Here is a 22,841-nt window from a genome sequence, read left to right as displayed (position 1 = left end):
ATAAAATAAAATAAAAATCCGATTTACGATTCTGAATGCAGTTAATGCACAAGACCGAGTCCAAGTCCGAGTCTGGTCACAAGTCCTTACCAGTACCTAAAAAGCTTATATATAAACAAGTTATATTGTGTTTTTAATCCATACATGAACAGAAAAAAGTTATAGTCTTACCAGAAGTAAAATCCACTGGAACTGGGCACCATTGGCCGAGCGCAGTCACATTTGGAAGTTTCATCATCATGACAATTGTTGGGCGGAACAACTTAGTGAGTTCTTCAGGTGCTGGCATATTTTTTAACTTTTGAGAGAGCGAAGCCCGCTGTTTCCACCTGTATCCAGTCATTATGCTAATCATAGCTACTACTGGCTGCGACTCTTGGTTGTACCTCTTACCAAAATCCATGGAAAAAGTCCCAGAAAAGGGTTGAGGAGTTTACAAGAAGCAATAAAAATATTAAATTCTAAACAAACAAATACCTAAGGGTGTAAATAAACACACCAAGTAGTTCTTTTACAATTGCATCTCAACCTACAAAATGAAGACATCAGTAAAACCATAATTTATTATGTGTAACAGCCAAGGCCAAATCAGTAACAGAGAGACAAAGCCTTTAGAAGATTACACGCAACATGTGATTGATCTTCAGCAGGAGGACATCCAGTACATTTGTCTTAGTTGCTTGGGGATAAAACAAGACATAAGTGATGGAGTGGGACGACAACAATGCACTGTAGCCTCGCTTGAAGCCCACGGATGCCTGTGACAGACAGGGTATCATGCTCCGAAACCCTTCTTGAAAGGCTTCTGTTGCTGTTGTTGTGCGGATTAAACCAGCCTCATAATGGCCTGTGGGATTTGTGCCACCGCCGGGTGACAGCCCTCGAATTGGGTGGCAGGCAGTGACGAATTGCAACTAGAACACATCGCTCAATCTATACAGTTGCCAATCACGGTGCAGATCTATTGACCAGAGATAAGGCAAATACAGAGCTGCTTCAGTGACAGGTAGAGCACTGGCACGTGAATACATGTTTTCTGACGTTGGCTGCGTTGGTCTTGTGTGAATAATCCCATAAATGTTAAATTCCATAACCGTACCCACACCACGTCCTACAACTGCATCTGCCTTCTTCTCTGCTCTTGTTTTGGGGATTTGCAAGATTATTTTTCCACGGGAACTACTTTACATCCTCAAAAGCTACTCCATACAGGATCTACAGTTGCCATGGCAATATCTGTGGCAGAAAAAAAAAGAAAAAGAGAGAGAGAGAAAGAGAGAGAGCAAAAAAGAAAAAGTATTCAGAGTTGACAGGGAAATAACTGGTTTCATTATATTCAGCCAGCTGATTCTCTCTATCACCAGTGACAGGGCGACGGCAGGCCCGCTGAAAGAGCTTGTGTTTGTGTTTGAGTGGTAATAAATTACTGCTGAGGTCAGGGCTGTGCAGGCCACACTCGCTGATTAAATGAGACCAAACTTATATCCCTCTGACATCTACGAGCCTCCTTCTCAGGAATCTGAAGGTGCAAAGACAAATCCCATAATCCTAATTAAGTATTTCCTCCTATTGCAGCCTACAAAGCGCTTGGCTGTTTACACAGCTAAAGCCCTTATTCCGTTCCCATGCTCAGTTCAAACACACAGTTTTGGGTAATCTTTGCAAATACCGAAGTGAAAAGTGACATCGCAGAAAGTGATAACAAAAATAATAATTGGGGTAGCAAAATGAAATCACTTTGGAGAAAGAGGTGAAAAGTTTAATCATAAGTATAGAGACAGCAGGCTACACGCTCACACACACACGTCTGCACTGTTCGTGGGTGAAAACATTTTGTCTCGTATATGAGGATGCCATTCTCATTTTCATCGACTCACAGCAGTCTCACGGTCAATTGAGCAGGATAGCGTGGGAGAGACAATCGCAAATGTAGCTGCTGCTGTAGCTTTCTTTCTTCCAAGCAGTTTAGCATTTCAAACTGAGTAGCACGACGAAGAAAAGACACTTTGCACTTTAAATTACACATCAGTGCCTTGAGCGGGTACAAAAAGCACAGGTCTGATCTGGACAGATGGATGGACAAAAATGTGTTTCAGCAGGATTTTAATGTGGAATTTATTATAAGGTATGCACGAAATATGGCATGATGGGTCTACTTCTGCACTCTTGTTAACGCTTGTCTCAATGGCAACTAACACTTTGCTTTAATGCCCTGTTTAGAATTTATAAGTAGAATATGAACGTTGAGTAAAAGTATAAGACACTATAATACAGTGGCCAGCAAATATGATATTTCTCAAACCCTGTTTTGCTTGTTATTTCACTTGATGTTTGGGCCTCACTGTGCAGAAAGTTTGAAAAGTTTGACTCTAGAAGTGAGTCAGCTGTTTTTCACATCCATTTGGCGAAAAGGAAAGTTACTGAGTTCACCTCAACTCTGAGTTTAACGTGTATGTGTATGTTAATGTGCATGTGTTAACAGGAACAGCCGTGGTCCAACATACATCTTCACAAAAGTGTGATAGTGAAACCTGAAACCTTCAGAACTCATAAGAGACTTATGAAACAAAAAAAAAAAAATGGATTGGTTTCGTGTGAGGAAGAACAAATTGATTTAAGAATTTTACATTTGCCTGTGAAATTAGTACCATTTTAAACACTCATGTACTGTTTAAAACACCAGTTTCACATGCATTGTTATAAATTGTCTTCATATCTGCTTAAAGCTGCACTCTAGTGTATTACAATATTTATTATATATGCTGAGTGAGAAGTAAACCATTAATACTTGATCATCTCTGTCTATGTTTAACACGACAGTCAACATTTAATGTCATGATTTATGACTGCAGAGTAACGTGAAAGCCAAACACCAGTCTGCACCTCCAACTCTATTGTCCTTGAGCCCTGCCGTGACTACATGATTCAGTCCAAACTGCTCTCCACTCCAAACAAAACACTGTCACCTTAAATACAAGCTGAGCCGCTGTCACTGTGTTTGCACTCGGCAGCTTCACATAAGGCTTGTGCTTCTGTTCAGCCATTTGAAGTTTTGTAATTCCTCACACATCTCAGGATTAGGGACAGGGGAAGCTGTGGCTCAGTCAGGCCTCAAGGGCAACGTTACCCTACAGTGCTGCTTCAGAATTCCAAACAACACAGATTCATCTTCAGCCGAAGCCACTAATCAAACACCAATCAGTGTCTGAACAATCAGCTTACATCATTCAACATATCAGTGGCAAGCACGGGTTTACCTGTCAAAGCAGCAGATACTGTAATTAATAAAAATCAAGTCAGCCATTTGTGGTGAATTAATATTTCCCATCCTGCCAGCCCGTCAAGGAAACTTATGATTTGGGGAGGAAATCATTTCCGGCTGGAGTGTCTCTGTTCCAATAAGCGTTCATCATGTTGGTTGACTTGTAATTACTGTTAATGACATTGTGCCGATGACAAGCAGGAGCACTACAAGTTACTCGACTCAGCAATGCTGATGACAAGTCAAATAACATCATCCGCCGAATTAGATGGTGTTGTTTAACCACAGGTCGAGGAAGAACAACAGAGCAAACGGCGAGATAGAGCTGCAGCGTAATAATTACACAATTAACCACACAATGGCAGCTTCTTTTATTAAATGGAGCAAGAAGAGCCATCCTTCAGCTCTGTGCTGCTGGGTGGAGTGGATGCTGGTGACAAGCTCCCCAAATGAGCTGTGCTTTTATGACTAGAGTAATTCTGAGATATGTGATACTCTGTGGGGGATCATCACCAAAACAGCTTACAGTTGAGTGTGAGGTATTTAGCCGATGTCCTCATGCAGAAGGATTTTAAGATTATGGACAGACAGGCTCGATGATGCATCGCCCCACAAGTTGTGTTCTGGTGAAGTGTCAGCAAAAGTTTGCTTTAGGATGACACTTTCTTTTATCCAAAGGGTGCAGCATCTCCCCTCTGGCATTAATATGATGTTACTGTATCATAAAATATGGAAAGGAAAATTTTTAAAAGTTTATTTTTATAATAAATTTATCTTTAACTTTAACGCTTTTTAATTTAAGTTGTGACCTTACAGTTCTGCTGACTAATGTCTAAACTAAGATGGTGAACATGATGAACAACCTAAGAGCGTACAGCCTGCCTCAGAGCTGCTAGCATGTCTGTAGATTAGGACGTATACAGAAAGGAGTATCCTCAAGAGTTAAGTTAAACAAAATGAATTAAAGTAATGAAGCTGTACAAAAGCATAAAGATAAACTATGAAGACATATTAGTAGGACAGCAGAAAGGATTAAGAATCACTTGCTTTTTCAGGCTGGCAGAGCATAGAAAGGTCCTGAAGACAACAATGAGAAGGTCTCAGTATGCTCAGTGATTTGTGATTTTATGGTCACAATCAGATCGTTTCTGTTCTTCTCTTACAAACCAACAGATTCAATAAAAAGATCAGAGACTCGATGAAACGTTGATAAATGTAATAACGGCTGTTTCTGAAGAAGGTGAACACATGACAGCCATTTCTGTTTATATCCCCCATCAGCTAGTCCAACAATATGCCCATGTTCCATCATCATGCATAATGCTCTGCGTGATGTCCGTCTGTATGCATGGTTCACATTCATCATCAACAGCAACACAGCTTTGATTTATTCCTCAAAATCTCCTGGTGTATTTTTATTAATAGACACTTCCAGAGAACAACCAAAAACCCTTTGTTTCCCTTGTTGTTCATTTCTCTAAAACTGTGTTACCAAATAATTTACAGGGTTTTGGCAACTACACACACAACAACACTAAATAAGGAATGCCTCCAAGTGCAGATGACAGCTTCTCTCAGTCTGTCACTTGGCACACCTGCGGTTCCTCCTTCAAATGTTGTCTTGCAAACTCAACAACAAAAGAAATCTTTGTTTAAAGACAACATCTCTTTTTTTGGGACTTTGTTTTTGCATCCTAAAAATAAACAGGTGCTAATTGCTAGCTGTGTGAAGGAAAGGCAGATTCTGGTGTGTCATGTAATTTCACTTCAGGGGGGAAAAAAGACACAATCAAAAGTCTATTTAGTGCAGGGCGACAGTGGGGGCTGAGTCGGATAATTGGCGTTTCGCTTAATTCTCAACCTTCACTGATATTTCTGTTTACCAGGATATCATTGTTCCCACGATGCAAACTGACACTTCAGCAAATCCACTGTTAATTGGTTCCACCTGCTTGATGTTTGAACTGTAAGACAAAAAGCATGTAGCAATAAAATTATGTATAAATACCATTGTACTGTATAATTATTTTGTATTGTGCTCAAGCCCCATTTTGAATATTAATATTGTGCACAAAACTAACCACTTTTGCAGACTAAAAGACAGAACAATGTCCAAGTCTACAGTAAAATGTGCTGCAATAACCATCAACAGCAACGACTGTGAAGACATAAACAGAGTCAGAAAACATGTAGAGATGTTGAGACTTTTATTTAAATCAAAACCAAGTAACCTTCAAAGATAATTCTGTATCCAAGTTGGGCCTAGGCAAAAAAACAAGGAATAAATTCTGGAAACAAAGGGGTCGTCAAGGTGATTTTGCAACCCTGTTACTTTTCTTTTCCACTATTTGTCTCCTCTAGTTGTGGCCTTGCAGAGCCTCCACCATGAACAGCTTCCCGAGGTTCTGAGAGGTGAATTCCTTCACGTTCTGGCAGTAGTTGTTAATTTGCCCTGTTGGAGACAAGCCATATGCATCCACGCACCCCCACGCAAAACAAACACACACCGAAACATACATACATACAAACGTACACGCGTACAACCATTTGAACCCAGATATGCACACAAACACGGGGAGGCAGGGAGGGCGGGGTGGGGTGGGGTGGGGTGGGGTGGGGTGGGGTTGGGGAACAGTAGCACAGCAAAACATCGAATTAGTGGGGAACAGAGTAAACGGAAGGATCAGAACATTGTCAGAAGGCGGAGGAAAGCTGAACAGCGTGAAACAGCAATAAACTTTAAATTAATGTAATTTCAAGATAATGGCGGAGATAATTACAAAACAGAACCTGAGCTCCTGTGAGGAGAGCAGAGGCGGCTGATGGAGTATGGGTGGGGTGGGGGGGGCGGGGGACTCTGTGGCGCAAATGGTGAGTGCTGTGCCGTAGGTGTGTGTTTGTGTTAGCATGTTTGTGTACCTGCAATGAGCAGTGTGTCCATGCGTGGTGGAGGCTGGGGGGGCTTGAACATTTTGGTGATGTCCTCTTCAGGCAGTGGGGGCTCCCCTCTGCTCTGCCGCTGGGCGTTCTCCTGCTGCCTCCTCTGGAGGTACTGCAGGGGAGAGAGAAGGAGGAGTAACATAAGAGAAGATGAAGGACCACCGTAAAGGAAAGGAAGGGAAAAACAACAACAAGTACTGAGAATGAGGAATGTGAAAAGGAACAGATGGTTAAAGAGAAAATGGTCGGGGAAGGGGAAGGCATGGGGGGATGGTGGTGAGAGGCACACGATGAGTGAGTGAGGAGGTAAGAGAGGTAAAAGAGTGGGAGTACAGAAAAGAAGAAAAAAGGTTATGAAGTCAGAAAGGCAAGAACAGGAAAAGGCAGAGAAACAGGAAAGAGAAACATAGTTAGAGAGATGCAGAGAGCTCAAAGTGGCAGTGGATAGTCAGAAGAAGAGAAGGAAGAGGAAGAAAAAAGAAGGCAATGGAAACAGTAACAGGAAGTGTGATATGAAGAACTGTGCTGATGAAAGAAGAGATAGGGGAGACAGACTGAGAGAAGAGTTATAAGTGCTGACAGGGATGGAGTGATTTGTGGAGGGCTGACAGTCGGTAAATCAGTGAGGTGCCGGGTCTCTGGAGAACCTAAAAGCCTTGTTAATTTAGAAAGATGGAGGAGAGACTGACACAGACCGGCGGTATGGGAGGTTGCGACAGAGGAGAAGGGAAAAAAAAAAGGGCAACTTGAGTGCTTTCAACCAAACATCCCACGGTGCACCTGTTCGGGTGACTGAAGCTGTCAAAATGGCTAAGACAGACAATAAATGAAAAATATAACTATTTGTTCAAATGAGTCGTCACTCCTTCAGTTTTTCTTTCCTGCCAATGTGTCACAGCACGACTGTGCATGATCAAAATGCTAATGTATGCAAATTTTAGAAACTCGCTAACAAAAACAGTTTTGTGCTCCACCTTCTATATCTAGACATACAATGCTTAAAAGTATTTATTAACTAATATTGGAAGTAGATATCAAAGTTGAAAAAAAAAAAATCAAAGTGATCTAAATTAGGTACAAATATAAAACAAACTCCTTTAAATCAACATTTAGTAAGAAGTCCTTTTCCCTCCACTTTTTCCTTTCAAAACTGCTCAGGCTCTTTGAAGCTGCCTGCAGACAATGAAGAATCAGCAGCTAAAGTCCCAGCACAAAGTCTCAAATGGACTGAGCTCTGGATTCCTGTGGAGCTTTGGCTTTATAGTGCATACAGAAAGTTTTCAGACCCTTTCAAGTTTTCCACATTTTGTCACATTTAAGACTCTTGAATTCAATTCATTTTTTCCTCATTAATCTACACAAAATATTCTACAATGATCCTTTAAGCTCAAGCAGGCTGGGTGGAAAGCTTCACTGCAGTCATTTTGAGATCTCTTCAGATGTGCTCTACTGGGTTCAGGTCCAGAATGACTCCAGAACTTTCACAAAGTTTTCCAGAAGCCACTCCTGCAATTTCTTGGCTGTGCTTCAAGTCACTGTGTTGGTGAAATGTAAACCTGATCACTCTTGCAAAAGCTTTTTGCTGTGGACAGCTCTATATTATTCTGATTCCATCTTTCCCTCGAGCCTGACTAGTCTCCTGTCCCTGTCACAGAAAAACATTTCCACAGAATGATGCTGCCACTACTGTGCTTCGCTTGCAGGTCGACAGACGATTTTCTTGACCTCATGGCTTGCTTTTATCATTCTGACAGACTTCATCAACTATGAGACCTTATATAGACGGGTGTGTGCCTTTCCTAAGCATGTCCACTGAATTCAATTAGGCAAAGGTGAACTCGAATCAAGCTGTAGAAACATCTCAGGGCTGTAGAAACATCTCACTGCCAGGAGTGATGCATCAACGCTCAATTGTGAGTGTCATAACAAAGGCTCTGCATAACTATGTAAATTGAATATTTCAGCCTTGTATTTTTTTTTTAAATAAATTAACAACAAAACACTCAAAGACCTTGCTTTGCTTTCTCACTGTGAAGTGTTTTATGACTGATGAGAAATAAATTGAATTGCATTTATTTTAAGAGTTTTAGGAGTCTGACAAATGTTTTGGAGAGAAATAATGCTGTTCCATGTTGCAGTTCTTTCACAGACTGTTGCAGGACATCTAGGTATTTTGTTGGGTTTTATTTTTACCCTCTATCACAAGCCTTCCAAGGCCTGCTGCAGAAGAAGCATCCACCCAGCATGCTGCTGGAACCACCATGCATCATGCTGAGGGGAGTGTGTTTCTGACAATGTGCTATGTTTGGCACTGGTATGGTGGTTAAAAATTCCAATTTCAGTTTCTAGATTAAGAGGTCTTGACAGGCTGACTCAGGCACAACTGAGGAGGTAAGACCAGACCGGAACTGGACTGGGATCAAATTGTATTTAGTCTTATTAAGACTTTGCTCATTTTCCTGTGCTGTGTCAGGTCTGAGTGTCAATAAGCACTTGTCTGAGAAGATCAAAGTGATTGTGTTGGTGTTCTCTCTCTATCAGAGCCTGTTCGGGTCGACTGATGTGGTGTAATTGTCCTCAGATCTCCTTTGGATCAGGTCTAATTTATATTTATATATATATATATATACATATATATACATACATACATACATACATATACATACATATATTTTTCACATTAATCACTCCACCACATCCAAATTTTTCCTGCCGGTCTGGTGGGGGAATCGAACCGGTGACCTTCCGATCACAAGCTGCTTCTCCAACCTCTAGGCCACGGCTGCCCCCTTTATATATCAAAAATAATGATACAATGGACAATATTGTTGATTCATCTAACGGCAAGCCGAATTGTATCATTAACCAAAAATCATGATTCCTCAGTTCATTGTTCTCCATATCAGATGCTCTACAAAGTGTTGCTTGCTTCTGCGGTTGGGAGAGGAGAAGAAAAAGAAAACATAAATTGAATAAATTGTGGAGAGTGAGACATAAATTTTCTGGTACAAAGACTAACCTGGCTACAGACTGTGCCTGGGAACCTGCTATTTACCAAATTCAGAGAGCTATAAATGAAAAATGGAGCCCTCTCAGCCCGGCATGCTTTTTTCCCCCTCCAACTTTCAATGATGATTAATAAGGTTCCATTTGTCCGGGAAGCAGCAGGGTCAATAGCACAAGATTACATGAAGCAAGTACTGTAGGTATCTGAAAGGTGTAGTAAGAGGCTCACTTTCTTTGTCTCTGCGCCCACCGTTTGTTCAATGTACAGAACCATGTAAACGAAAAAAGATCGAAACCATTAAAGGGGATTTCTAAGTGATATTGTGTATGAAAAGAGTGTGTCTGTCTATGTTTGAGTGGGAGAGTGGGAGAGAGAGAGACAGAGAGTGGTTTGAGGCTTGGGAGAAGTGATGATGAGGACGGTAGGAGAGGATGATGTATCATAATGGCTGCAGTGTGGGTGATTGGCCTGCGGACGTGTGGCTTAGGTGAGTGTGTGTTTCTTCATAACCCAGGTTGCATGAATGCTTTGTGTGCATAAGGTGGACTACCTGTGGTCACAGAAGCATGTTTGCTTTAAGTCTGCTGAACATTTACGGACTTGGCTATGGTTTCATCTGCTATTGGTTAGGTAGATGGTAACTCATCCCGCATTCACATTCATGCTTCAGATATTTCTTGCCTCCACTTAAAGAATAATGACAGAATGTTGTAGTTGTCTGAACATAAATGCAAGTTTGTACTCACGTACTAGCCACGCAGCAGTGTCATCTTGTACCTCTACACTTCCATATTCCTGAGCTATGTGTGTGTATGAGTGCGTGACCCTTCGTGGTTGCCTGTGTTGCAGCATGTCTGTGGTGGATCTGACAAAGGTTAGAGTTGCTGATAGTTTGTGGCTGACTCTTCATCCGTGTGCGCTTGGTTCTTGTCTTTTTAGTGCTTCTGGCTGAGTTTGTGTTTGTAGGTGGTGTGTGTATATCTTAAATCTGTGCACACGGAGTATGTGTTTGTGCTACTGCTGCTGCTGTGTTTCACTGCTACAGAGAAAGAAAGAAATCAGAGGATTTTCTCTTTCTAATCAAAATATCGAAAGACTTCATTTATTAAACCCAGCTTAGGGTCCACATGCATCAGCTCTCTGTGAGTGTCAATGGTATTTGGAGATTTTATGAGCATGGCTCATGTTATTTAACCTTACAAACCTACTGTTCTTTCCACAAGGATAATTAATGACTATATCACAAAAGATACTGATGAAAATAATGAGGTCTTTTGGATTCAAAACAAGCAGGTAGGAAGGTGGGTAGAAAAATGCAAAAACGAGTTCCACTTAATGTCTCCCCTCCCCCTATGTACTTTACAGTTCACATGTGATGGTCATGACGCACCAGTCACATCCACTCAGATATTAGCTGGAGTCCAGACCAAAAAGAGCCGTGTGTTGTAACAGTGAAAAGGACTGTGGTGGTGGGGGAGCTGGTGAGATAATGAAATATGATCCACTGAGTCCAGTTTGAATGAAAAGTCTGAAAGCTCATGTGACCTAAAAACACTATACAGAATTTTACAGCTTTGGAAAATAATCATGCTGGCACACATATAATGTTCTCTCATGACAAGTGTGAGGTAAAAAGCAGAAATACAGGATACGCAGTAATCTTTGTAACTGTATTTTGTGTTCCCAGCAACATCAGAAACATTCAGAGCAGAGTATGTAAGTGAGAGCACAACAAACTCACAGAGCTACACATTGAGGCGACTGTCAGCTACTTTGTATCTGTATGTGTGAACATGGTGTTACAGCACTGAGCTGTACATCTATGAAAAATGCATGTTTATCAGTGTGAGTGCAGTTGATAGATATATATGCTGTAGGTGACAGTAAATGTTTAGATATTTTTAACCTTTGTTTTTTGCAGTAGTTACTTCTGGTGGTCCTCAGTGGGTGCATGTACATTAATGTGTGAGTCTGAAGTACCATATTTCTGTGTTTGTGTGTTTGTTTGGGCTACCTGGTGCATCTGCAGCTTGCCTGCTGTGATTATAGCTGCAATTGATTGTGTCCATGGCTGAAAGAAATATACCTGCTGTTTTCCTGCTGTGTTTGTGGCTGTAGGTGTATGTGTGTGTGTGTGTGTGTGTTGTTTGAACCTCTTTCCCTTATATGTGTGCTGGTAAGCTCATGTTTCTGCTGCTTCTGCTTGCTCATTCTGTCTGTAGGTGGTGTGTGCGCTTTAGTCAGTGAAAGCTTGTGTGAATGTCAGTGTGTGTGAACGAGAGTTACCTGGTGCTTCTGCTGCTGTTGCTTACTCAGGTTGCGGCTGTAGGTGTTATATTTGACAATGTCTTGGCTCATGTCATCCACTCTGTCCATCAGAAGCTGAAGGCTCTTCTCCAAGTGGTTGCTGGAAGAAAAATGTCAGGGTGTCATTCACATGTTTTTGCACAGTTTACAGCGCAGCAGCAGCAGCAACTATGTACATCATTTCATCCACCCCTAAACTTACAGCTTACACCAATGTTTACTTCTTTTTAATGTGATTTTACCACTGTTATTTCATAAACACAATTCACTGCACTTATTTAACACTTTTAAACAAGTTGCAATGGCAGCGAGTCAACACGTAATGAGAGCAATGTGACGAGTGTCACTTGTGTGAGCATGTACACATGAATGGTAATGACTTAAATAGTCTTTCCTTGCACTTTTCTTTTTGAATAAGGCAACCCCTCAAAAAAATCCTTGAGCCTTTTAGTCGTAAGAACTGGCTTAAACTGAGTTATGAATCTGTGTACATTGAATCCAGGCGTTAGTGTACAGCTTGACCAGTGTTGGAACTGATACCTCACAAGCACATACAGCAAAAAATGGAAAAAACAAACAAACAAACTTCTATCCCAAAGAGCAGACTTGACTTCTGGAATATGCCACAAAATTACATGTCAATATGGGGAGAATCAAGACCAGAATGCTCATCTATACGTATGTAAACGCAAAGATCTATGATCAGACGTTATTTAACCCGTCAAATCTATACCAGGTGTCAGTGGGGTCTTGGGAGTCACTTTCACAAGCTAGCTAATATCAGAAATGTCAGCTTAGACAGATTTTCTTGACACTTAACCACAGGATGCTCCTTCCCTTCAGGTAGCAACTACTATAAAGGGAAAACAGAGGCTAGTGGTATGCACAGTTCCAAGCTGTCTCTTCAAAGACCTGTGGCTGCAATCAAGTAAAAGCTACATCCACATTTTCACCACTCTTTTGTTTGTCATCAATTCTGACCTAATCTTCGACTTCACCTCGTTCCAGATATAAGCCTCCTATCTCTAATGAAAGACATCTGACATGAAACACGTCTCTTGGGGGTTGGACACTACTCAGACCACGGGACACTTCCCTCTTGTCCCTGTGCCACATCTCTCTGCTTCTGGCATAACATCTCTCGTCTTTTCCCCTACGCTGTCAACACTCGACACACAACTCTACCAGCATTCCTCTTCTCTCTCCTCCCCATGAGCCCCATCCCAACAGGAAGTCTCACTGCTGCCTTAAGTTCAACCTTGACAAGGCTGCAGTGCTCCACTTCAGGCCTCCTTCCTCTCATACTTTCCTCTGTGGAATTACATTGTTTAATTTATAAATGTTTGGTGCTGCATAATGCAGCAGGAACCGTGGGAAAACAGATTCTGACTGTTTCTTTAAATGACAATCGTATCCACAAAGACTGCCAGCACTGTGTATGTTTTGGCTGTGTGTGTGCTTGTGCTGATGTAACTATTTTGTGTGTGTTTCATTGTCTGTATGAATATGTGGAGGAAGAGTGTTTTGGGTGATTTTAGTTACTCTCCTCTTTGCTGTGAGATTTTTCAATTAGCGATTTTATAAATCAATATCACTCTGTCTTCACACTCTCCGTCTCCTGCGGAAAGCTAAAAATCATCTGTCAAGAAATAATTTATCCACCCTTCATTTCCTAGACTCTACAAGGTCTTAGATGAAGAAAAAAAAGGTCACTAACCATCTCCACAGCTGCTACCTCTTTCTAAAGCAACTATCGATTGGGATTACCTGTCTCAGATTATTATGGAGGATAACTAAGATTTGGTACCACTGAGAAACAAGCTCCAGTGTAATCAGACTTGACAAGGCAAACACATTCACCTTGTCAATTTGAGCCAATTTGGGTTTTTTTTTCCTTTAAAACGTCAGCATTCTGCCAGTTGACATAAACATATATTGACATAAACAGCACAGAAAATGTAAAAGAGCTTCTTCACTTTGTCACCAGGCTTCATCTGTGAGGAGAACGCATGTTCTGAAGAGTCCCTTAAAACAATGTGTGCACAATATCAAGGGGATGCACAATATCAACAAGTATGGTGTGAATTTTGTATTTTTGATGTTTGGAGGGTGATCAGAGATAAAATGATCTAATTTACATGCAAACACAAATACAGACAGACAGAAGACAAATGTTACCACTGTCACTTCTGATTATTTTCAATGCTATTCTCACATGCTTCAATAGCATACTGTTTAATGACCCAGCAATTGCATGGGAGTCATGTTAATGTAAGTGATCAAATAATCAGCCTAAATGCTTTTTCTGCTGCCTTCGTATCTCAGAGGCTTAGGCACACAATGTATGTGGACCGTTACTGCAGATGGGTTTTCAGTCAGATTTCACTGCTTGTTCCACTGTGTAAGGCTACCACCATGCTTGCCTGTGAGGACTATTGTGTGATCAGTTTGTCAACCCTCCACTGTGGTGTCAGGGCTGTAAACACGAAAACTGATGGCCCAGGACCAAATCTCGCCAAGACACTTCCCCACTGTGTCCCTCTGACTGTGTCAGAACTGATTCTCCCTGATGAAAGCCCATTTAAAACTATTTCATCAAGCAATATGGTAGCTTATTTGTGTGCTGTGCATTCATTATATATGCAAAGGAAATCATTTAGTCAGAACAGGATCCTTGAAAACATCTGCTGTTTGTGTATGTTTCAAGTGTTTGAGCTGGACTGAATAGAACTGGATTTGTTTTGTTCAATACCGTCTGTATTTCATAATTTCTCTTGTGACTTTAAATTTATTACATTTGGCAATGAAAGGTCGTATAAATATAGCCACTGTTTTTTACTCTTGCAAAACTGAAATGAGAACAGAAGTCTTCAAAAGTAAAATGAAGCTACTGGAAAAAAAGAGTTCTCAACTGCATCAAGATTGCTCTGTTGTTGAATTTGTTCATGTTTTTTGAGCGCATCCAGTTGTTACTCTATGATTAAAAAAATAAATATGCAAGGAAACACACTGCTGCTCATTTCTGTGGGCACAATCGCCAAAAGGTAACATTTCAAAGTGTAACATCAACACAAAAACTGCATGCTGCATAACAGCCTGCACTACACAGCCTCTGGTCATACACTCCACAAGGGTTAAATTATTCACACAGGTCAGTGAGCCTTGCGATCAATCCTGAATTAGAAATCAAAGTCTACTGAGGGATTTCCTGTCATCTCAGATTCTGTTTTAAGGTCAGGTTCAATGGCAGCCCATGCAGTATGTATGTTTGTTCAGGTCTGTGTGTTTGTATTTGCACAGGACAAAAGGAGACAAACTCTAAAAGTGTACTGATGTGTGAGCTAAAATGGGCTAACATTCAGTAAACTGAAAGTTCATAGGAGAGCTGTTTAAGAAAGCTGCCAAGGAATTGAATTCCATTCTTGTAATGAGTGTTTTATTCTGGTGGAGCCTTTTTAACTGATGCATCCCCAACCCGCTTCTGAACAGAACAATAGGGACATAAAACAGATACATTGTTGTACCAACATAAATTTGTAGAATTATCTTGAGTTAAAAAGTGGGCATGAAATCAATATTTTCAGACAGATTTATGGTGGGTTTGACACGCATTCCAATAATATTAATAAATATCCTATCATCCATTCTGCTTGTGCTTAAAACTGAGATTGAACAATCAGAGAAAACTTTGAAAATTTTTGGCTCTTGATCAAAACCAAGGCTTCTCAAACCCCTCTCAATGGATGTAGATCGTCTGACAAGGGTCATTTTTCCACAGTGGTTTCATTCGCAGTAACATTCTGTCACCACCTCCTTTGTGACCCCGTTTCCAGTTATGTCTCTTCACCTTCCTCATTCCTCCCACAGCTCTTGTCTTTTCTCCCTGCTCTCAATCCTCATATTGAATACATATCATCAGGGTATTCCTGCAGAACAGAAAGCTATGTTTACATATCCTTCCATTGTCCAGAATTACTATGCAGAAAGGCAATTACATTAATCAGATGGCAGGTAATGGACTGACAAGCTGCTCATTCATACGGAACAAAAAGTAAATATGAGGTTTAGAGATGATTTATAATGAACCATGTAAGCCACTCCACAGTGGGCATATTTTAAAATGGATGAAGACCCTGTAAGAAGGCCCACACACAAGAAGCTCTTGGCCTGACATAAATACAGGCTGCTTTGTAATATAGCACTGCAAACTGGCCTTTCAAGGCTATTTGGGGGGAAAAGGGGGCTCCATAAACAAATCTACATTCATGCAATCCATCACCACGATCAACATCATCATCTGTAGTAAGAACAACCCTGTTTGCTGAAATGAAACTGCATTCACTCAGCCTTAGACGTAGATGACATTGACAAATGGGACTGCAGATTGAAAAATGAGACAAAAGGAAAAACATTAAATAAAACCCATTACTATTACCCTGTTTGAAGGGGTGGAGATGAGGAGAAAAGGGTGGGGTTGTCAGTAGAAGATGTAGAGAGACGGACGTTACCATCCAATACAGAGCTGCACAACAGTCTGACAACAGGAAACAATTTCATCTAGCCAGACATCACATTGACGGTCCTGCCGGGAAACGTATGGCGAGGGCCCAGGCTGCTTCTGTCTCCATTGCACGTCAAAAGCTATGTTTTCTACCTCAGAGTAGTCATTTAGAAAATGGAATAATATGCAAGAAGAATGAGCTACTCGCCGATCACAGATGACTGTGCAAGTGCCAAGTTTGGTTGGTCAAGCGCATGCATTTTTCAAGGTCTTCAAGGAGCACTGTATAAAGGGGTCTTCATTTAATTCATGACCTGCGTGTGTTACAGTACACAGATGAGAAAAATCCCCACAACACATGATGTGCTGCACTGCCACGTATAAGTAAGCACAGTTGTTTTTTGCACGTTAACAGCGTGTAAATCGGCACTTTGACTTGTTATTGTGCTAATTTCTCACACCTGCCCATGGGAAGCTTCACAGCTGCTGCTCCACTTGAAGCGGTTTATCTCCATAAATGATTGCTGATAAATTCTCCTGAGACTGATGCTGAGAGCCTCTGAGATCTAAATGCAATGACTTAAAAAGCCAGGCTGTGAGTTGCTACGTCAAGGTGATATTTTTTACATATTGTGCTTATTAGTGATGGAAAACAAAATTTGGTGGCATATACTGTTTTTGGAGACATTTCTGAATACATTTATTTTGACATTTTGACATGGCATTTGCTGTACTTAGTTTTAGACTTGAATTATTAAACAGATATCCAATGCTAACACAAAGGTACAAGAAGAATTTCCTAAAATCAGAACAGTGGTCAAGCATGCTTGCCAACTAGAACACATAACGCATGCAATTTCAGTTTGCGTTACGACTCGGATCCAAACAACAAATACGCACGTAACAGAAACGTTTTTCAGCACTCTAAGGAGAACATTTCTATGACTGAAAAGATAACAAAAATATTAGCCTCTTTCACACATGACAACTATCCCTGATATCTTCCGGAACATTTCCTGCATGGTGACAAGTGTGAACGGCAGCAGGGGATTGATCTTCAGGGAAATCTGTGCCAAACATTTCCACTTCAGGAACTAGTAAAGTTTTCATGAATGCATGAAAATTTAAGGCAGGTGCCTTAAAGATTGTTTCAGTATTTTGGTAGGAACTACGTGGAAAAGAGCATTTTGAGATGTCCTGATAATGTACCTTTAATGTATCTAACTTGTCAAAATGCATTCTGGGTTTGCTGTTATTTTTAATATTTTGGTCCCTGAAAGACCAAAAACAACAAAGAATTCATCCTACCAACAAGTATCATATGCATTTATATATATATATATATAGTAGTAATATGAGGCTGTGTTTCAGGTGTTGGGCTCGGCCCCTAACTGCCAGTGAAGGGGAATCTTAATGCTTCAGCATACTAAGACATTTTGGACAATGCTATGCTTCCAACTTTGTGGCAACAATTTGGAGAAGGTCCTTTTCTATTCCAGCATGACTGTGCCCCAGTGCACCAAGTAAGGTCCATAAAGACATGGTTGGATAAGTTTAGTGTGGAAGAACTTGACAGACTCGCACAGATCCCAACACCTTTGGGATGGACCAGAATGGAGATTGCGAGCAAGGCCTTTTCGTCTAACATTAGTGCCTGACCTCACAAATGCTCTATTGCATGAATGGGCAAAAATTCCCGGAAACACTCCAAAATCTTGTGGAAATCCTTCCCAGGACGCTGTTATAGCTGCAAAACTGTGTGTGTATTCAGAATGCAATGTCATTAAAATGTAATAATAAGTGTCAGTGTAATAAGTGTCAGTGTCAGTACTTTTGTCCATATAGTGTGGCTCATGCTGATGTGCCATAGAAGTCCATTATCCTCAAAAATCACACAAATGCACAGTGACGCTGCACTATGTGACATAAGCAAACACAAGCTCGTCGATGTATTTTCTTCAGAGTGCTCCAGCTGATAAGACATTGTAGGTCAACTGAATCTGATCCTTCCATTCATTAGTGTTGCCAGCTGCATATTCCACCTTGTGAAAATGATCAGTCTGACCCAGACATTGTACATTTCTAATGATAATATCTTCAGCTGACGATAAATGTAAAGTAGGACGAACACAGAAAAGTGGCTGCGAGCACTTACTCTCCAGAGATCAAAAATGCAGGTGATGTTATATTAGTCTATGTTGTTGTTTTAGAGTAAATTATACTGGCTGTGTTCATTGTAATGAAAGAATATGTCTCCCAGTGGAATACTGTGGCTCTTTTATGTGTTTTTAATTTGGGTTTTAGAAAACAATTGCACAGAAGTGTGAGTTTTGGCTACACAACCAATTCTCTTCATTGACATAAATTCATTGCTAGATTTAGTCTTTTTTTGTGGGATTTTTGAGACAATAAAATGATCAAATCAAATCAGTCTTTATAAACCCTAAAGCCCTAAAACCATGTATAGGGGGTAAATGTGAGACAAAATAGAACAATAGACCTTTCTTTTCCACCAATCTGGTACAGTTTAGAACAGTGTGGATAACACAGCTTAATGCAGAGGAGATTCCTAATGTCAAATCAATTTTAATTTAGAAGCAGCTTTAACTCATGTCAGTGAAAGCAGCCTGCAGCTTAAAAAAAAAATACCATGACATGTTTGTAAGCTTGTAAAACAGACTAAAAAACAGTATTTTTTAAGAGATATGCATGTACAGTGCTACGGTAAATGAATCAAATTAGGGTGACACTTAGCTTGATGGTTTGAAATGATGCAGTTTCAATCAATAACCTGTTTTCCTGCTTTTGATTATAGAGTGATTTCTACACAGAGGCTCAGGAGACACGCTAAGGTCTGTTGATTAAACTATTTATTTCATGTCTTTCTCATGTGCTTACAAAACACCATGAAACAGGAACTATGCTTCCAAAATGTAGACGCTGTAATATAACCACGCAGCAGGAAAAAGAATGAGAAATTGGACATTGAAGTCCAAAGATTGAAAAGCTTGCTACCAATATGATCACACTCCAGGTGCAGGTCCAGGTGTAACATAAGATTAATCATTTTCAGACTCTGTCAAAAGGAAACTACCAAATAATAAAAATGTATTGTGTGCATACAAAATCACTGAGTATCTACAGCAGTTAATGTAGCAGTATATTTTTATCTCATTTTATTTCACTTTATTAATTTATTTTTTTAATAGAGGACATGTGTTGATAAACTCAATGCCCCACAAGACCATGCAGAAACATCTTGTTCAAGCTGGTCCCCTGAGGAAAACCTGTGTTGATTGAAGCCATGTTGCCAAATGTGTTACATGTGCTTATGTCTGACCTGCTTGAGAGGTTGAGCAGTTCATGCTTGTCAGTGACCGTGGACTTGTCCTCCAGCTCCCACATCAGGGCGTTGATGAGGTGGGAGTTTTTGATGACAATGGGCACCTCCTCGAACATATTCTCAAAGCCAATGCTAGCCTTCTTCAAGCTGGAGAGTCAGGGACAAAGGACAAAAAAGAGAGATTAAGGTAAAATTCAAAGCGTTTAGCAACTTTTTCAGACCACACCACTACAAAGCAACACATGAGAGCCCCAACAAAGTGGAAAGTGTTTCCAACCATATGCTGTGCGTCCAGTGAAACTGACTAATATGAATAAACTATTACTGCTATGTATTTCTTTAGTTTAGATTTTAGAAAAATCTCATTAATATCCTAATATGGACAACCATACTGAAGAAAAGGGACACTATGTTTTATCGCCAGCTGTCTGAGACAGCAAGTGGTTTTACGGGGACCCCTTCCCTGACTGTGCAAAAAAACTGCATGTATGACACAACACCTGTGAAGGAGTGTGAATCAGAGGTGTAAAGTTGCCTGTAAAAAAAAAAATCAGCCCCAGATCTTAGCTGATCCGTAGTCATTTTGAACACACTGTAGGTAAACAGACAGTCCGTGTGGTTAACAGTTGTTCTACCTATAGTTCTAGTGCAGCTCCATGCATTTAACATGTCTCTGCTCTGAGATCCCCTCAGGTCTGCTTTTGACATATTCTTGCATTTTAGGTTTTACTTACAAGAAAAGCTGCAAATTGAGCAGTGTACTGTTACCACTTGGCTTGTACTTCTCAGTAAATTGCATCTCAACGACATAAAAGCAAAGTGAATAATAACGTTATGAAAGTTGCATTTTGATATCTGAAAATGGTGTGATACAAAGCGTCCATATTGCCCACCCCGAGCAATGTTAGACTCGGTCGCCTAAATGACTTTTTTATGGGCTCTGCTGATAAGTGTGCAAAGCACTGACTGATTTTTAACCACCTCCTCTTCTTCCTCAGGAGCTAAAAGCTACATATGTCTCACTTGCTTTCTCTGACATGGGCCTGTTAACACAAAATAGAAGTTCAAACTGTGCTTAATGTTTCACATAAATCCAATAGCATTGACTGACTGCCTTGGCTCTGCCTGTCACTTGTGCACAGCGCATGAGCTACAAACTAATGTCTGCATATCTCTAATGTTCGCTTGTTAGTTGCCTGATATGGGATCAATACGCTCACTACATTAATCTACCATGTGCAGTGTACCCGAAACAGAAATATTTATGTTAAGCTTGTCTATGTGATAAATATGAGTGTGGAGCATCATCTCATTCTGATAAGGTCACTTTATAAAATATTTTGTATTCCAAGTAGAGCATCACCTCAGGCCAACTTTAAGAGGAGACTCTGAGGCAAAGGAAGTGGACAATCCTGCCTCAGGCTCCGAGTGATGTCAACAAACATCAGTATGGATAACAGCAGTCTATATGGAAAATCTAGACTGATATAAATAATGTTTGTTATACATATTGGCACAATTATCCATCTGCAGGGCTCTAAAATATGTCCTGCATATTATGACCTTTTCAAATGCCTGCAAAGCAATCTGAAAAGGCATCCATGAGGAAATATGAGGACAACACATTCTAGGCAGGACAAATTGCTCAAACCTAGCGGACTTTGGTACACTTAATGCCATGCTCTTTCTAAGCTCAGCCCTGCTGGACAAAGCCAAAGGTTGACTCCACAGGCTGACTAATCTGATGCTTCGTATTGTGTGCTGAAGTGGTGGCTATTGACCACCGCCACCATAGCCCAGTGGGCTTGGAAGGCAGTTCAAAGAGACGGGTCTATTTAGCAATCATCTGCTCCTGCCTTTCATTTCAAAAGGTGCCCAATATATGCAACCTTATATAACATCAAATGTATCAACATGAAAGAGGCTGTTTTTTCTGCACATTGTAGTGGCTGGGATGGTGTGTTTGCATGTCTTGGGAAAAAAAAACATTACTGATATTCAGATGTCCAGTCTATTCTCAAAATAATAGGATAGAGACAAGATTGTTGTTTTGTGGTGATATTGTCCTTTCCTGCCCAGAGCTAGCTACTTTCAATCACAGCCTTTATTGGGAACACTGATAGCTACAGATTGGAGCCGTAATAAATCATAGGAACTAATGAAAAGCTGCAGAAATGAGAAGGATCCTGACTCTGGGCCAAACACACTGGGTCAATAACCGAGTGGCTGGAAATGGAGATGCACAGGTGGAGAAATACAGAGGAAACAGGGAAAGAAAAACAAAATGCTGCAGTTATAACTCCACGCAAATAAACTAAGCTTTCAGTGGATTTAAAAATGTGTATCTGAGAAGGTTGTGAATGGACAATAGCATTTATTTGGATTTGTCAGCGCATGTGTGTGTTTATGCATGTGTGAGTTTGTGCACTTGGACTACCCTGAACTGCCTGGATAATGGTACCCTCATTACATTCATTTTTAGTTGCAATTTAAAGGCAATTATGATAAGCCTTGGGGTCAGAAAAAAAAAAACGTAAACATTGTTTGAAGGGCAAGGGCGAACTGATAAACGGTGAGCATCAATCTCCGACTGCTACTAAATACCTCCCCTGTGGATGCACAAGCCTATATTTGCATCCACAAGCCTATATTTGCATCCACTGAATATGCAGAATCAAAAGAATCAAGAATGCAAAAATTTCAATTCCTGCAAGCAATATGAGCCCGTGTGAGCAATGTGTTTATATGCACAAATGAAAACAGCATTTTTTTGTTAATGTCTACTCTTCACTGTGCTTACAATCCATTTATCCATGTCAGTGCTCTCTTATGAGCTACTCACCCCTCAGGTGTGAAATCTTTCTCTTTGCAGATCTCCATGAGTTTTGGGGTGAGTCTGTATGCCTTGAGGGACAGGGAACCTTGAGCTGTCTTGATAGGGTCTTCAATAAGGAGTGAAAGAGAAAGAGAAAAAGGTAAGACAACAGTGGCTTCCTGGGTTTTGTGAAAACCATGTCATGTAAAATTTTGTAGTTCTCTGTTGACACACATTCTATATTCAGCATTTTCAAACATATCTGAGTCAGAGCTGCTCCGGCAACACACAATCACACCTTCGAACCATGGCTTCTGAGCATCTACTGAAGAAGTCAGGGGTTAAGTCCCTTGCTCAGGGGCACCTTAAGGATGACTGGGCGAGTTGAGAAAAATCCTGGATTTGGTTCTCCCTCTCACATTTTCTCACCCAACAAGGTTCTCATTACAAGACCCCACTTTGATCCTGTGGGCAACTCAAAGTAACTCATAGTCCACGTGAAAAGAAAATCCCCAAAACAGTCAAAGGTGATATTTGTTTTTCACAACAGCTATAAACAACAACTTAACATAGTAAGAGTACATTCACTACCAGAGTGGACTTGCTTGTGATTCCGGATGCTTTTCACTCAAATCTTTTTCACACTATGCCAAAATTGGCTTAAGA

General features: G+C 40.6%; 1 protein-coding gene across 1 annotated transcript in view; it reads right to left on the bottom strand.

The window, feature by feature from the left end:
- Nucleotides 1–5,452: 5,452 nt before the first annotated feature.
- The window catches only part of LOC124064828 (eukaryotic translation initiation factor 3 subunit H), a 49,732-nt gene continuing 32,343 nt past the window's right edge, over nt 5,453–22,841 (bottom strand). Inside the window, exons 4-8 of the mRNA XM_046399631.1 lie at nt 22,203–22,302; nt 19,358–19,507; nt 11,496–11,616; nt 6,182–6,314; nt 5,453–5,714 (exon numbers count right to left, since the gene is read on the bottom strand). Coding sequence (XP_046255587.1) covers nt 5,620–5,714; nt 6,182–6,314; nt 11,496–11,616; nt 19,358–19,507; nt 22,203–22,302 — 599 coding nt within the window. The 3' untranslated portion in view covers nt 5,453–5,619. The remainder of the gene's footprint in view (nt 5,715–6,181; nt 6,315–11,495; nt 11,617–19,357; nt 19,508–22,202; nt 22,303–22,841) is intronic.

Source organism: Scatophagus argus, chromosome 9 (assembly GCF_020382885.2).
Source record: "Scatophagus argus isolate fScaArg1 chromosome 9, fScaArg1.pri, whole genome shotgun sequence".
NCBI lineage: Eukaryota > Metazoa > Chordata > Actinopteri > Scatophagidae > Scatophagus > Scatophagus argus.
This window is presented reverse-complemented; position numbering and strand designations above follow the sequence as displayed.